At 41.1% G+C, this 17055-nt stretch overlaps 1 protein-coding gene across 1 annotated transcript in view; it reads left to right on the top strand.

Moving 5' to 3' along the window:
* The window catches only part of LOC143330267 (neuroligin-4, X-linked-like), a 19768-nt gene extending 3212 nt beyond the window's left edge, over positions 1 to 16556 (top strand). Inside the window, exons 4-10 of the mRNA XM_076746703.1 lie at positions 1356 to 1508; positions 4613 to 4798; positions 5374 to 5824; positions 6599 to 6812; positions 8026 to 8150; positions 10985 to 11594; positions 13478 to 16556. Coding sequence (XP_076602818.1) covers positions 1356 to 1508; positions 4613 to 4798; positions 5374 to 5824; positions 6599 to 6812; positions 8026 to 8150; positions 10985 to 11594; positions 13478 to 13885 — 2147 coding nt within the window. The 3' untranslated portion in view covers positions 13886 to 16556. The remainder of the gene's footprint in view (positions 1 to 1355; positions 1509 to 4612; positions 4799 to 5373; positions 5825 to 6598; positions 6813 to 8025; positions 8151 to 10984; positions 11595 to 13477) is intronic.
* The last annotated feature ends 499 nt before the right edge of the window (positions 16557 to 17055 follow it).

The following is a 17055-nucleotide window of genomic DNA, read 5'->3' as shown; positions in this document are numbered from 1 at the left end:
AATGTCTTCTAATAATAATGTACAATAATATAATATATGATGTAATTAATCTAAATACTTTTTAATATATGATATGTATTAGAATGTGATTTTTATTTGGTATATAAAATGTTAGAGAGGATTCTGAAATGCGAGTCTCTCATCCTTTTGGCTGCTCCAAGCACCGGTACCATAACAGCATGGATAGACATGAATCAAAATCTGTGTTGTTGCAAACGACGACTTGCATGACCGCACTGGTGTGAACTAATCATGCTATAGCCTGACAGTCAGTTTGATCTTTCAGTCAGGGGCAAAAGCACACTGCTGTAAAGAGGTGTGCTGGATTTATAACAAAAGGCAAAATGAGAATATCATTGTGAATAGGAATAGTTGTTTTTATCTCAACTGTCTTGTTTTCACATTTGCCAAAAATCCTAATTGAAAATCAAATTAGCTTCATTGGCCAGCCCGAATGCATGCAAGGTTAGAATTAGGAATCTAATATATATTATATATTTGGCCTAAAGTTACACCGGAGTGCAACACCATGGTGCTGGCTAACCACAGAGGCACTTAGCAGCAACTGCAAGATGATTTTGAGGGCGATTTGGCTGCGACAAATGATTAAAAAAAGTGTCCTATCAGGGCATAGCCATACCCTTGTTAAATAAATAAAAAAAAAGTTGACCCCCCCAAACCAGCCCCCCCCCCCCCCCAGTGGACGCCGCTGGTTGAACCAACACTTAATATGCAGACACCTGCGTCAGTTGCCAAAGGGTTTACGCCTTTACTTGTGCAGGAAAGTGGGAAGGACACAGACTCACTCATGCATACATATTGGTTCATACAGATGCATGTGACCCTAAACACACACACAAACACGATGGCATGCATAAACACTTCCACAGCCTCAATTTATATCCACCTGCAGAGAAATGAAGGCAGGGAGATACACAGCACAGGGAAGCAACAGAGCCACATACCCTTGCTGCTTTTATATGTATAAATCCACCAAGTGATTAAAGGCTGAGATACATACAAATGGACAGGTGGACAGTAAGTCTCTCTCTCTCTCTCTCTCTCTCTCACACACACACACACACACAGAGTCAATATGGACTTTTATTCAAACAGCTGAGAGAGCGGAGGCAGAAGGAAGGTGGGTGGATCTCTGCATACACTCACGCACAAAGAATGAATCACATGTTGCACTGGCATCACGTGATTCAATGATATCACCTAAAGCACATCATCAGGCCATGTGTCACTGAAAATGATCTATCTATCTATCTATCTATCTATCTATCTATCTATCTATCTATCTATCTATCTATCTATCTATCTATCTATCTATCTTTTGTTTTCTTACCCAGACATCCATGAGGAGGGGGGTCAGCGGCCGGTGATGGTCTACGTCCACGGTGGCTCGTACACAGAAGGCACTGGTAACATGATGGATGGCAGCGTGTTGGCAAGCTACGGCAATGTCATTGTCATAACCCTCAACTATCGCCTAGGAGTACTGGGTAAAACAATATAACTTCTATATCTATGTAGTTTGCTCGACACTTCAGGGCTTTATGGTAATATGGGTGTAAATGCTTTTAGTATGGGTGTAGCTGTATTTCAAAATAATAACCAACTTGGATTCTATCTTCCAAACATTTTTCATCCTGTTGAGTTATTCTGCAATTCAGAGATCTCAGCAACCAGTGAATAGATGCACGGCTTGGATGCATTTTGGGTAGATTTGTAGAACGCCTGTTGGACATATACAGGACATTTATTGGAGAACTCCCAAACACATGCAGCTTGGAAACAATCCATAGTGAAACAATTCACATTTTAAAGTGGCTGCTGCTTCAACGCCATGCTCCACCCTTTGAGCAAGAACAATAGCAGTGCAATTACTGTCAAGGTGCTCTGGGTATTCTGATAATATCACTGCGGTATCACACACACCTGCTGTATAGTCATTTGCTTTATATTGGGGGGCTAGGCTAAAGGGCGATAAATGGATAAAAAAAGAAGTTGGTGAAAAAGAATAGTTGGATCCCCTGTTAAAAGCTGAGGTAGCGAAGAGGAGGTGGTGAGTTCAGTCTGTGACAGTGGATAATTAGATCTGGGCAGTGCAGTAATGTTTTCTTATGAAATCTCATTCAGTGTTATCATTTCAGTTCAGTTTCATTTTGCTGTCACTTGTCGGTTTTTATTGGCTGACGTGTGTTTGTCAGTGCTAGAGTGAGTATTGATGCAATTTGCACTTTGTAAATGCAGTTTCTGTTAAGTAAACATTTGCCTCCCGTTTCTTCACACTCACATTATATTCACCATCTGGATTGTTTAATCCTTCACCGAGCTATAAAATGCGAAAACCATGAGTGAGTTGTTTTTACCCAGAGCGCCTTTTTTTTTTGAGTGAAAACATGTTCAGTATGGGTGTCCCTAGTGGAAATAAACCCCCTGAAGCCAATTTTTTCCACTACTAGCATTGACTCAAATCTGATCCTTTTTACCTCCATGACTCTCTGACTCATTGCTCTCTGAACAGGGAAAATCTGATTCCCTGTGGTTTTTCTAATTTTAGACCGCTATGCAAAGCGCACAGGCTGAATAAATAGAATATCTTAGAATCCCGGTATTTAGTAGCTGTAATTATTAATATTACAAAGCCTGAGCAGGGCATCGGGATGGTTAAAAACATACTTAAAAGCCATCCCTTACTGTACTACACTGAAGGGGTGAGTACTGAACAGTTTTTTTGAGTATGCTGTCATATTGATTAAGTCAGATGCACGAGCTGCATATCATTCCACTGGCTGGTTAAATTATACCCTCACTCTCTGTAGTAGGTGCCCACTATTTAATAATTCATATGGAGAAATTAATTTGAATGTGCCAGCAGGTTAATAAAACATATAGTATGTTTTAGAATTAGTTATGAGATTTGGCTTATTCAGCAATGTTAAATATGATTTAACTCACATGCCATTGTCTCTTTAATCTACTAGTTATCTGGATTTCTGATGCAGAAAGTGACTTTTCTCCTAAAAAACCGAAATAGATGAATACATAAATACATGTATTTGAGTACGTTTTTTGATAATATTTACTAACTATAAGGGAGCAAAAGTAAAAGAAGTATTCTTATGGCATTCGGCTGCTCCTTGTTTATAAATTATTTAGTGCACTCATTTTGTTTTCTATCTTTTTATGCAGTTTTTAGCACATTTTGCACATCATGTGTACACACAAAGCATGTTAATAGCGTATGAGAAATATTTCTTCTCTCGAGGGAAGGCCACTTCTGGGTCCTCCTTTAATTAGACAGACAATGTTTTTGGAAATGGAGCGGAGAAGAGTCGCATGCATGTTAAAAGGTTAAAACATTCAACCAAAAAATATTGATTTGAGTTTATGAGATCCATGCTGTCTGCTCTGTTTTTTTTAGAAGCTTTGAAAGCTTTCAAGGCTTTCATTAGATATTGATTTTATGAGATGGCATAAATCTGCATCTGCCTGGTGAGTGAAACAGCTATTAATTCTGACCTTGGGAAAAAAGTAGTTGCTACAGCTGTAATCACCATATTGAGCTAAACAAAGCCAATCCTACATCCTTTTTTTTGTCTTCATCTCCATCCTCTGTGTTTACACCACCTCCAATATGATCATCACCATCAACACCACCATCATCCATCATCTCGACTAGCAGTGTCTTCTTCATCGTCCTCCTCCTCATCACTGTCATTGTAAGTTGAATGCATGAGGTGAGCCACATATGCAAAACAGCGTACAGTTATGCACAGTTTTTATTTATTCATTTTTTGCTAGTCTTGCTGTAGTCTGCTGGAATTAGGCCATGTTTCAACAGAAATATAAAGAACATGCATAAATAAACTGAAAAACTTACCGAAATCTTACTGTGAAAGCACAGTGCACATGAAGTCATTCCAAAACTGTTTTTACTATCAGATTAATATAAATCCCTTATAATGGCCATTTAGCATGAGCGAAATTTCTCACAAATTACACTCACATGAGTGATGAAATGTATTATTTTCACAACGCTGCCTTTCTTGCTCATTATACTCTTATATGTTCAGGGCCAGCTTGAGGTTCATAGAAATTAGCTTCTGCAGTAATGAGATATGCTGTAGCGGAGTGAGCCATTAGGGTCCTTTGCGTTTACTTACAACGTCAGCAGTAAAGGGAATAAGGGATGAATTTCTCTCTGCATGCGGGTGTGGGTTTATGTCTGTGTGTGTGTGTGTGAGAGAGTTGATTTTCACTTGCATGAATATGGATGTACCTTGTTGATTTGATCCCATTTTCCAATGATTGTAGGGGAGGAACATCATTAGTTTCTCTTTAAATGTGTGATAAACAAGACTCACGCATAGCGGAGCTGAACGGTGGGGATGTTATGATACAAGGATGTGCAGCATCGCCTTCTGCTGTGCTCCTGTGTGTTTGTACATTGTTAGATAAAGAGGTTTTATTTTCAAAAAGTCAGCAGGAAAAACTTCTTTTGATCGACTCATTATTCTTACATTGTTTGCTCAGTTCTCTAGAGAGCGTTTCATTATGTTGTACAATTTGTAATAACAACTCTTTCTCTGTCCACCTGTAGGATTTCTAAGTACAGGTGACCAGGCAGCAAAAGGGAACTACGGCTTGCTGGATCAGATCCAGGCTCTGCGCTGGGTGAAGGAGAACATTGCAGCCTTCGGAGGAGACCCAAACAGGGTCACCGTGTTTGGATCGGGGGCCGGAGCTTCCTGCGTCAGCCTGCTCACCCTGTCTCATTACTCTGAGGGTAAGAAAGTATCATGGACAAGAGCACTGCAGTGTGTTTTACTCAGTGTGACTTAATGCAGAAAGGTTTTTGCACTTTAAGATGCACAGAGAGTATAGGAAGACAGACAGCTGAGCACCTGTGATGGCTGGTATGTAGGTGGGTGCTGTGAAAGCTGTGACATTTAGGGCTATGAAACTTTTCAAGGTCTCCAGTGGACCGATGCAGCTTTCATGTACTGGTATAAACGCCTGAATAAGCCTTCTGAATAATACAGCCTGCCCATGACTCATATAGCTAAGAGCTGTATTATTTAAACATTTTTAACTCTTACCTACTTAAAACTGCTGCTCTAACCATGACCTGTCATCTATTTGAATAATGCATGTCTGTGAGTTCAGTGTTGTCCTGCTTTGGGAATTTTTGTTCTGCATGTGTTTATGTCTGCAGATGTATGGTTCAACCCTCCAAGTGTGCAACCATATGGCTGTGCATTCATACATGTGCTTGTGGGTGCATATACATCTATAAATGTATATGTGTGCTCCTCAGTGTGCATTCATGTGTGTGTGTGTGTGTGTTCATGTGTGTCTCAGACCTGTTCCACAGAGCCATCATCCAGAGTGGCAGCGCTTTAGCTAGTTGGGCTGTCAACTACCAGCCCAGCAAGTATGCCCGGCAGCTCGGTGAGAGGGTGGGCTGCGGCATCGATGACAGCACCCAACTGGTCGCCTGCCTCCAGGGCCGGAGTTACCGTGAACTCGTGGAGCAGAACATAACGCCGGCCAAATATCACACGGCTTTTGCCCCAGTGATTGATGGCGATGTTATACCAGATGACCCCCAGATTCTGATGGAGCAGGGAGAGTTTCTGAACTACGACGTGATGCTGGGGGTTAATCAGGGCGAGGGCGTGAAGTTTGTGGAGGGCATTGTGGACTCAGAGGACGGTGTCACGGCTGAAGACTTTGACTTTGCTGTGTCAGACTTTGTGGATAGTTTGTATGGATACCCAGAAGGCCGAGATACGCTGAGAGAGAGCATAAGGTGAGTGAGTGAGTCTGTCAATGTCCGAATGCATTTCAGGAGTAGTTTGACATTCTGGGGAATACGCTTATTTGCTCTCTTGCCTCTTGAGTTAGATGAGAGCCTGGATACTCTCCTCATGTCTGTTTGTTAAATATGAAGCTACGGTCAGTTAGCTTAGCTTAGCCTAAAGCCTAGAAATGGGGGCAAACAGCTAGCCTGACTCTGAACAATCCACCTACCAACATCTCACAAGTTCACTAATTAGCATGTTATGCCTTGATTCTTTAATTTGTACAAAAAACAAAGTGGACAATTGGTAATTTGTCCTTTTTCAGGGGGTTATATGCAGGACTATTTGTTGGCCAGGAGTAGTGACATCCTCGAGTCTTCACCGTGAGGTTGCCAGACAACCAGCAGAGGCTTGCCAAGAAATAGTCACAGCACTTTACATCCTGCAAAACCACAACATGACACTTTTAGAATTCTTTCTGTGTATGGGTTAATTAAATAGTGATCTTTAATTATGTTGGTGGGTTTTTATAAATCTGGACAGAGTCAGGCCAGTTGTTTCCCCGTTTCCTGTCTTAATACTCAGTTTAACTAAGACCACTTTTAGATTTAGAGTGGAATCATCTTCTCATCTAACTCAAGTAAATAAGTGTATTTCCCAAAATGTTAAATTACACCCTCAAATGGATGTTTCAATATGCATGTTCATGTGTGTGTTAAGATAAGATAAACTGATTTAATCTTAACTGATTGACTGGCTAATTTAAAATGTCGAAACTAAAGGTTTATGTACACGGACTGGGCGGACCGTGACAACGCAGAAACCCGGCGGAAGACTCTGGTTGCGCTGTTCACAGACCACCAATGGGTGGCACCAGCGATCGCCACAGCTGACCTCCACGCTCAGTATGGATCCCCCACCTACTTCTACTCCTTTTATCACCACTGCCAGAGTGATGCCACGCCGCCCTGGGCTGACTCCGCCCATGGTGATGAGGTAAGTGATGGCTGCAGTTAAAGTAGTCGTAGCATAACACATAATATTAGATTTCAGGGAGAGGAGTAAAGATATGGAATATCATTAAAGATACAGAGCCTGGTTTTGGGTACTTAACTCTAAAACACATCGAGGTAAAAACGAACGTGACAAATGTTTCGAAGAAATACTCATACAATGAATAAGCAGCTCTTGCTTTAGAATATCCTTGAGGTGCTGCTTCATATTGATTTGCTCAAAGTGCTGAGCAAGTCGAATTAAGCAGTCCTCCACAGCACGAAATATTTGAAATGCTCATGGAATTTATTTTTCTGCAGGTCTGATATTGAAGCTGTCTTATCTGCCTGTATATTTACTGCCATGATGATTTTAGTTGATTGCAGTAATCTTTTTTTTTTAATTTAGAAACAGAGTAGTAACACTTTGATTCCCAGGTTTTTCTGGTGTGCATGCTGTATTCAGCACACTGAATGTGTGTGTGTTTGCATTTGTTTGAGGATTTCAGTCCAGATGATTGGGGATGACGTGTCAAACTGAAGATGAAGTCAGTGACCAGAGTTTAGCATCATGAACAGCGGCAGAATCTAACCGAGTACAAAAATGGAGATACTTTGAGCATTCATTTACAGTTCTACTCTTGTGGAGTACAATACTTTTTACTCTCTCAAACACTACATTTGTTTGACAGCTGTAGTTGCAAATTACTTCTCAGATTTCAATTTTTCACACCCTTCCTGTCCACTGAGAACCATGTATCACCTAACTGAGATACATGGGGGATTTTGAGTGTTTGTGATAAACTGAGGGATTAAGTGCTCCTTTATGGGTTTAGAAAATTCTTTTTTCGAGATACGTGGTTCTCACAGGACAGCAATGTTACAACCGCATGATGAATATAGAATATGATACATTGGTGTAGATTAAACCTCAAACATCTGCAGCAGTAAAATGCAACATCCACATTAATACAGCGGTAATATTAATCCAAAAACATGAGATATAAAAGTAACTGCAGCACTTTGGCTTGCAGTGGAGTATTTTCACAGCGTGGTATTAATACTTTTACCTAAGTAAAGGTTCTCAATGCGTCTTCCTTCGCTGCACATGAATCAGTCTCTGCCTGCACTGGCAGTTTGACATGATTCAGTTATGATTCCTGTCAAGAGAATGAATGTAATCTGTTGGCTGTGTGTGCGCGCGTGTGTGTTTGTAGGTGCCGTACGTGTTCGGCGTGCCCATGGTGGGACCCACTGATCTGTTCAACTGTAACTTCTCCAAGAACGACGTGATGCTGAGCGCTGTAGTCATGACTTACTGGACCAACTTTGCCAAGACTGGGTGAGCTATTAAAATGTACACTGATGTGAGACGTCGATCCCGCTGAGAGCAGTTTCTTTTTCTTTTGCCTGGCTATACTATATGAAGAAAATCAAGAAAAGAAGACGAAACAAAGCACAGCTTCACCACGATTCAGATCTCTTTATTTTCGCCTTCTTAGACACAGAAATCCGTTTCTAATTTCTGCTATAAATATCTAATCTCCACCCACATGTAGAAAGTGTGTCATGATGGTAAATGAAAGCCATTTAATCACATTTTCAAATGTAAAAGAAAATGCACAGCAGGCAGTGGGAAATCATTCCTCATCCTTTTATATTGGACTCTCTGCAGAGACGTGGTTTTGGCTAAACAAGGTGTTGTTGCTGTAACTGTGGACGGCTCGCTCTTGATTTTACAGGAACAAAAAGCTTGAAATTAGACAGCCGAGGCTTGAGTCTGTGGTGTCATCAAGACAAACAGCAAGTACTTGATAAGTGATTGATAGTAAACATGGCATGGAGTGCAATTATCTAGCAGGGTTCAAGCACAGAGAGACGACAATCAAACAGACAGAATAACAGGGCGAAGATAATTTGAATATTAAGTAGCATTAAGCAGATGTATTTCATACTTGCTAAATGCAACTTGGGAAAAATGAAGTGGTGCCAATATGTGAAGGAGACAGCCTAAATGAATCTCTCTATTAAGACAGGTAACATTTCATTGAGTTTTAAAGTTTCAAAGCAACAAAAATAATGAGCTCACGCAAAAACAATATGGTATTAAAATGTCTTTGCCTTCAAAAGGTCTCTGATGTTGTTCGAGAAGACAGCGCGTTAGACACAATCATGAAAGCAGCACTGCAGACTAATTTCGGTTGAGGGCGCACACAGGTTCTCTGTCATGTCAAAGTCTTGACAAGGCTTTTCTTCTTTGGACCTTGGCTGAGAAAGTTAAAGAACTCCTGCTCTTGGAAACGGCCTTGAGCAAAGCCAAGGTAATGAAAAGAAGAATGAAAGATTAGCCACTGTTTGATAAACCGTCTCTCATTCTGCATCCTCATTCCGTCATTTCTGGTCAAAACCGGTGCAACGAGATAAAGAGCTTATTCACATCGTTAAATTCAAAATTAAAATCATCCGCCGGTAGCTAAAAAAGCTTCCAGCGATCCGGTTTATTAAATTGAAAGTGAAATGAGAAGAAAACTACAGTTGTTGTCGAAAGAATCCACATGACAATCCTCACTGATAAGAGTACCTTTTATCTGCCCACTCTGACATGATATACAAGATAAAAGTAATTGTTGAGGATGGACCCTCTTTCTGCAGTGCTCGAAGAGAGTAATTACCAGTAATTAATCCAATCGAGGCTCACTCCACCGAGACCTCTTCAGATTTACAGAGACATCTGCAGTCTAGACCTTGATCTAAATCACCACAGAGCCTCGCTATCTCACAACACGCAGAATTAGGACAGCGCTCTCACACAATTTGACTGTGGCATTAAGAAAAACTGCCTTTAACGCATCACGTTAGCAGTTTCTAGCCCTTAGCCCGTGTTGTCATTACCACCGCAGCGAGCTGCGGAGCAAAATCACAAAGGAGGCATGAGAAGATTTCAGCGTGCACTTCAATTATCAGCGGGGAACTTTCTCTGAGGAAACATTTCACTCGGCTGAGACTGCCTCAGATGGTGATGGAACTCTGCGACAGCTCAATTTAACAGGGAGGATATGATGCTCCCTGATGTATATTTTGTAAGCCTCTGTGTGGGCGTATAAATCTTCAGCCTGCGTGTGTGTTTCTGCGCCGGCAGGTCTTTTACGCTCGCTGCCTTTGTGTGCCGCACACAAGGTGTTGATTGACAAGTGAGCACATACCGTGTAACTGGCAAGTCTGTGAAGATGTGCTGCCGTTTCATTTACGTCATTTTCGCCGCCGCCACAAATAAGTCGGTAAATCAACAAATAAGTGCTTGTCTGTCTGAATGTGTCAGCGAGGTGATTTTTCAGGATTTTTTTTTTTCACTCCTCCGCACACACATTTATCTCTAATGAAGATATCTGACAGTTTTATATTGTTTAGAGGGACAAATATGCACACAGTGTTTGAACTGTGTGTTAACTGGAGGCACATAAAGTGGACAAAAATCAATGATGTGCAACTAAAACACCTTTGAGGCATGTTTAGAGGGAAACAAAACTCATTTTGCTTACTACAAATATGCTTTTGTCGCTGGTTTGTCTTTGTTACTTTGATATTGATTAGAAAGATGTGTGCCAGCGCTGGTGAAACTGTTGGCCAGCATGAGAGGAACTCACACTCCTCAGAGGACGATAGCCAGCTGAGAAAAAGTCTTCAGCAGCCCTGTTAGGAGTCTCTGTGGATGTGTGCATCACACATGGTCGATCATGTAGTCATTGCACTAAAATATTTTATATTTTTTAAATGGGACCCTTGAATGTAAATAGGTGGGTGAGAACCACTGTCGCATTTCATTTGTTGATCATCTTAACTGCTTTTGTTTAGCTGTTTGTTTTTGATTTTCGCATGATTTTTAGCCTGTGAAGACTCTCAGAGCTGCTGACAGGTGCTTCATTATTGCCAAGTTAATTCTTTTATTATATCCCTTTGTTCTTTTTTTTCTGCCTTTCTTTTTGTATATGATTACAGCTATTTGTAGAGCAACCGGTTCAGAGAGGATGAAAAGCAACGCCTTGCCTAACACAAATGATTAATGCCTCTTTTTTGTTATCTATAAATTATAAAAAACAAAAAAGCTTACATAACCACCACAACCACACACAACCCATTTAGATGTGAATAAATAACTCGCTGTTTCACTCTTTCCAGTGATCCAAACCAGCCGGTTCCCCAAGACACCAAGTTCATCCACACTAAACCGAACCGCTTTGAAGAAGTGGCCTGGTCTAAGTACACCCCTAAAGAGCAGCTGTACCTCCACATCGGCCTGAAGCCCCGTGTCAGAGACCACTACCGTGCCACCAAAATCTCCTTCTGGCTCCAGCTGGTCCCTCATTTGCATCACGTCAACGAGCTCCTCCAATCGGTGTCCTCCTTCACGCATAGCCCCTCTCCACAGGATGACACTCCTTATTCTTACACCAAGCGTCTGGCCAAAGGTTGGCCGCCGAGTAGTACACGCCATCCAGGTTCACAAGGAGGTACTCCACAGCCGCCTGAGTCTGCTCTAGGCCAAGGTGGAGAGGAGAACGGGGTCCGCGTCCCCAATGAGGACTACTCCACCGAACTCTCGGTGACCATCGCGGTGGGAGCGTCCCTGTTGTTTCTGAACATCCTGGCGTTTGCGGCTCTGCTCTACAAGAAAGACAAGAGGCGTCTGGAGCATCGTCGGCCACGTCCACTTCCTCCCCCAAGACGAGACATCACACCCGCGGATGTCGCCGCCCACCTGCAGGGCGAGGGACTGATGTCACTGCAGGTGAGTCATGTGTTTTTTTGTATTTCTATTGTGTGTTTGTTTGCATTTGGGGATTTTTTTCACGTCTGTGTGCTTCTGTAGCCAGATTATTTGAAGTTACGTTGAATATAATCATGCTTTTTGCTCTTTTTGACATATTATTATTATGGTTAAGTAACGTAAAGCCAGTTAAGGTTGTGTGTGTGGCTGTCTGAATGAACTGCTCTCTTGCCAGTGGAAAAGCTGCCAGTAGATCACTTCTGCAGAACACAGCCTGTCATCAGCAGACATTATCAGTGTGAGAGCGTGTGTACTTGTGCGTGCAGCTGTGAGTGTGTTTTGATGCATGTGCATGTCTGAGCTGTGTCCAATTGCCTGAATTGCCTCCAATTGTCTCCAATTCATCCCCTGACTATTTGGCCTCTTTCGCACTCGGTTAGTTGCGCTGAAATCTCACAGTGCTAAATGTCAGGTCTCTTTTATGGCTGACAAATCCTGTTAATTTGCAATTGAATTACAGCCATGTAGCTGCACATAGCATCTGTTTTTGCTATTGTGTTTTATTTATTTCAAAAGTAATTTCTTTCCATGAGGTGCTTTGTGCTATTTTGCACACCAGATGATGGATCTAGGTGTGCAAGCAGCAATCCAGAGCGTAATGTTTTACCATACATGACTGTCATGTACTTTATTCTTGTTATACTTATTTCTGACCAGGAGAAATATTTGTGTAAGCTGAGTGATAATTAAGTATTATTATATATCGATTTTCATTGGATTTTAATGTCGAATATGTGATAATTTCACTTGAATTCTGGTAAATGATATTGGAATAAGAGCTGCTGTGCATGTGAACGCATGATTAAATAAGAACACATATTAATAATTGAAGCTCAGTTACATGACTATGCACACATTTGCCCGGCCATGGTATATACTGACATTAAAACAGAACAAAAGTGAGGTTGTTTTTGGTGATATGGTCCAGCCATTATAACTTGATTAGAGCTGAAACCATTTGGTTAATCGATTAGTCATGGATTAGTCGATAGAAAATAAATCAGCAACTATTTTGATAATAGATTAATTGGTTAAGTAATTTTTCTCCTTGCAGGTTCTCAGTTGTGAGGATTTGATGCTTTGCTGTTTTATAGCAGTGTAGATTTCAGGGGTTTTGGACTCTTGTTGGACAAAACATGAAACTTGAGCATGTCACCTCGGGCTTTTGGAACGTGTGATGGGCGATTTTCTGACATTTTATGCGATAAAATAGTAAGGGTTAATTGATTAATCAAAAGAATAATTGGTAGATGAATTGATTATAAAAATACTCCTAAGTATTAAAATACTCCTTAGAGGTAGCCCAAGATTACTTGGTGATGAGCAGTGGTGGAGGAAGTACTCAGGTCTTTTACTTAAGTAAAACTATGAATACCACACTGTAAAAGTAAACAAGTAAAAGTACTGCATTGAAATTTTTACTAAAGCAAAAGTATGGAAGTATTATCAGGAAAATGTTCAAAGTACTAAATGCAGAAAAATGTCCCCTGTGACTACTATTTTATATAGGACTGCAACTAATGATTATTTTCATGATGGATTAATCTGATGATTATTTTTTCTGTTGATTGTTTCGTTTGAAAATTCTGAAAATAGTGTGAATATCGTCACAATTACCCAGAGCCCAAAGGGACTCCTTCATAATAATGTTTTCCAACCAACAGACCAAACATCGAAGTCATTAAAAATACATTTACATTTTTAAAATAATCAGAAGGAAAAGCAACAAATCCTCACATTTGTAAAGCTGAAACCATGAAGAGTACAGTAAATATAATCTTAGTTACATTCCACCACTGCTTTTCCTCCTTATCATCCTCTCATCCACCCATCCAACCTTGTAGGTGAAGCAGCTGGAGTGTGATGCAGCATCAGCAGACGAGAGGAACAACGCTCACCACCATCACACTCTGGACACACTGGACGCCCTGGACGGTTTGGACACGCAGGACATCTACAGCACACTGGACACCGTGCGCCTCACCTGCCCGCCAGACTACACCCTCACCTTACGCCGCTCACCTGACGACGTCCCCCTCATGACCTCTCTGACCCCAGGGTCACTGCCCGTGACCCCCGGGTCACACCCTGTCACCCCGGCGACACCGATGACCCCCATGACACCTGGATCAGTGGTGGGGATGAGGATGGGGCATCCACACCAGGGATACACACATCATAGCCCGTATAGTAATACACACTTGCCACACACACACATTTCCACGCACACACACTCCACTACGCGTGTATAACCGCTGCAAGATACTTGCACATACAGGGACATAATTATAACACACACATTCACACACAAACACACACACGCACACACACACACACACACACACACACACACACACACACACACACAAACAACAGACTTAAATACCTCTACTAATTACCCTGCAGGATTGTTACAGATGGAGAGACAGAAAGACATTTTCAGTAACAGGATGAAAAGACAGACAGCTGTGTGTTGCATGTCGGGGAACTGAAGACAAACTGGATCCCGGGAGATGCAGTTCTATGCATCATTCGCTCATAACCTGGAACAAGATGAGCCAAGACACCCGTCAAACGTCTCAAAACCTGCTTTGGATATTAAATCTTATGCTTTTTCTACACCTGAGGAGGAAGAGGAGGAGTGCTGTGGCAAAAGGGTCAGTTATGGATCAGTTTACATCTCCTACTGTACCTGTGCTGCACAGTGAACCAGTGCTGGGACTGAGCAGAGCAGATGTAGATGCAGAACTGAGCTAAGGAGTACCACACACAGACTGCTGATGTCAACTTGAACAACCTGTGAAATGTGAATGTAGCATTTTTTTCCATTAAAAGATCAAAGGCCCTATCTGCCAAGGATCAAACCAAGCTGAGGAGAAAATAACACATTTCAGCGAGAGATGGATGTAAAAACAGACAGAGAGGAAGAGGGGATTAAAAAAAAAAACAACATTAGCTGAAGGAAAAGTTGGTCAGATGGTGTGAAGAGATTAAGATTTTATTGAGAGGGATTTAGCAGCTGTGAGAGCGAGAAAGACGAAGTGAGATAGAGTGATATGGAAAACACAGGAATGGAAAGCGTGCCAAAAGACAGAAATTAGCTTCAGAATAAGAAGGGGCCTCTGAAGTGCTGTCAGACTTACTGAAGAATCACTCTAACCAGCTATGTGTTAAACTCTTGTAAATAGAATGGAAAGATACAGATGATATATTATGATTTATAGCATTTACCTGCTCTTGCATTAAAACATGACTTATTTAACCACATTATTGCTTTCATTTCAGATATTACTATATTATTGTATAGATGTCCTGAAGCAAGGCTGGTTGTCTTTCTATCTCACCCACTGTAGTATGTACACAGTACCTTTATTTAAAGGCTATATTTGCTATGCACAGCCATTTCAATAATTCTTAACTATGTAAACATCTAGATACTTGTTTAGTAGTTGAAGTATAAGACATTTTTCACACCATCCTGTCTATTTGTTTGACCATCGGATGATGAGCTAGTACTGTGTAGATAATGCAATATTGGTTTGATGATTGAGCACCAGCCAAAAACCATGACCCTTAACCCTTTGATCCTAATCCCTTCCCATTGTCCTTTCCCCCTTGATCCTAAAATTCTTCTAAAAGGCCTTACCCTTAATTTCCGAATGAGCCCAAGTTTAATTCATGTCTGCGTGGACACACAGGTGGTGATGATTCATTGAGTCCTAGTGTGTCCCAGAAAGTCGAGGATGCTCATCTGACCTTTGTGTCTCACACCTGACGAGGGGCCCCAGTATTTAAGAGCCCCTGTTTGAACTACCTATTGCTGACTGAAATTTTGTCCCTCTCAAAGACACTGAAAAAATTTGGCCAAGTTGCATTTCATCACGAATGTGATTTCCATTTCTTTTCAACTAAGAACTGAGGCTTGAAAGCCCTCCATTGTCACCCAAAGTCTGTAGAAAAAACGTGGATCTGTCACCCACATTTTCAAGGAAGGAGTTCGGTTTGCTACCTGCCACCATGTTGTCAATTGTTTGGAGCCAAATTTGATTAATTAGGTGGAGCTTTGGGAGGAGCTGAGGGAGGGACGATCGCATCATTTGTGTGTGAGTTTGACTTGACACTGATGGCAAACACACCTCCAAACACACCGCCTTTTAAGCCTTAATCTTCTCATAATGGAGCAATATTCTTTCAAATTTCCACCTAGACATCTTTCAGAAGATGTGCAACCCAAACTAACAGCTTGTGGAAATAATGACTGACTTTATTTCAGAGAAAAGTTGGAGGTTTTCCTGCTGACTTCACAGTCAGTGCTTGAGGACTGTAGTGGTTGCTGCTATCTGTCATCATAATAAGATTTGCAGCATTCATAAAATCAGTCTCAACCAATTCATATTTACAATTCATGTGGCAGAGAGAGAAAATGACAAATGGTCAAACTCTATTTGTCTGGTTGCTGCTGCAAAGATATATATGCCAGCTAAACAACCAATCCCAAGCTCCCACACCTTGATCAAACCAATGACCCCAACTATTTCCTGTTTTATCCTCTTTTCCTGCTCCTTTCCCCGCCCTAACCTGTCCCACCCTGCCCCCCACCCCCCAGCCTCATCTGTGCGACTACATGCAGCTTTGTCACAGTAAGGCCTATTTAACCTCCTCTTGTCCTAAGTAACTTCTTCATGAGAGATTTTAGTTAATTGTCAACAGAATACATGAAAAATGAAAGCTGAAGACATTTGTGGATGACAAGCAAAGAACTTTTACAAAATGATATAAAAATAACATTTAACGGATGTGTTTGATTGACTGAATATTTTTTTCATATGGGTTTGTTGACTCAGCGGATGGCTGGATTGTGTCAAGCATAAAACATTTCTGCTGCATTTTTGAAAAATAAAAATATCAGTATTTTACAATTTATGAGCATTTTAAACGTCTCGTATGTCTTAATTCAGCATATTTATACTGGTGTTGGACCTTTACTGAATGCTGTTTTTAGTATATAAAATGATTTGCCAAATGATGAATAGCAGCCTACACATATGAAATTAGGAGTAATAATAGCATCCAACAAAATGGTGGCGTTTATACTGATCCAGTTTACACGATTTCAAAGAAAAAGTTGGACATTTTAGGTCATATTTTATTTGGTGAGAGATAGAGCTCATGTCTGTATGTTCAGCATCAAGCTAAAGCCAGGAGATGGTTTGCTTAGCTTAGCATAAAGAGTGGGGACAGGGAGAAAGTAGCTAACCTGGATCAGTCTAAAGGTAACAAGATCCACCTACCACAACCTTTAAAGCTCACAAATTAACATGTTACATCTCATTTATGCAGAAATGAAAATTAGTGTTTTATGGGTAGTTATGTGCCGAACTATTTCTCGGCTTTTTTGATCTCTTAACAGAACGTGTTACTT

The sequence above is a fragment of the Chaetodon auriga genome, chromosome 13 (genome assembly GCF_051107435.1).
Source record: "Chaetodon auriga isolate fChaAug3 chromosome 13, fChaAug3.hap1, whole genome shotgun sequence".
Lineage (NCBI taxonomy): Eukaryota > Metazoa > Chordata > Actinopteri > Chaetodontiformes > Chaetodontidae > Chaetodon > Chaetodon auriga.
This window is presented reverse-complemented; position numbering and strand designations above follow the sequence as displayed.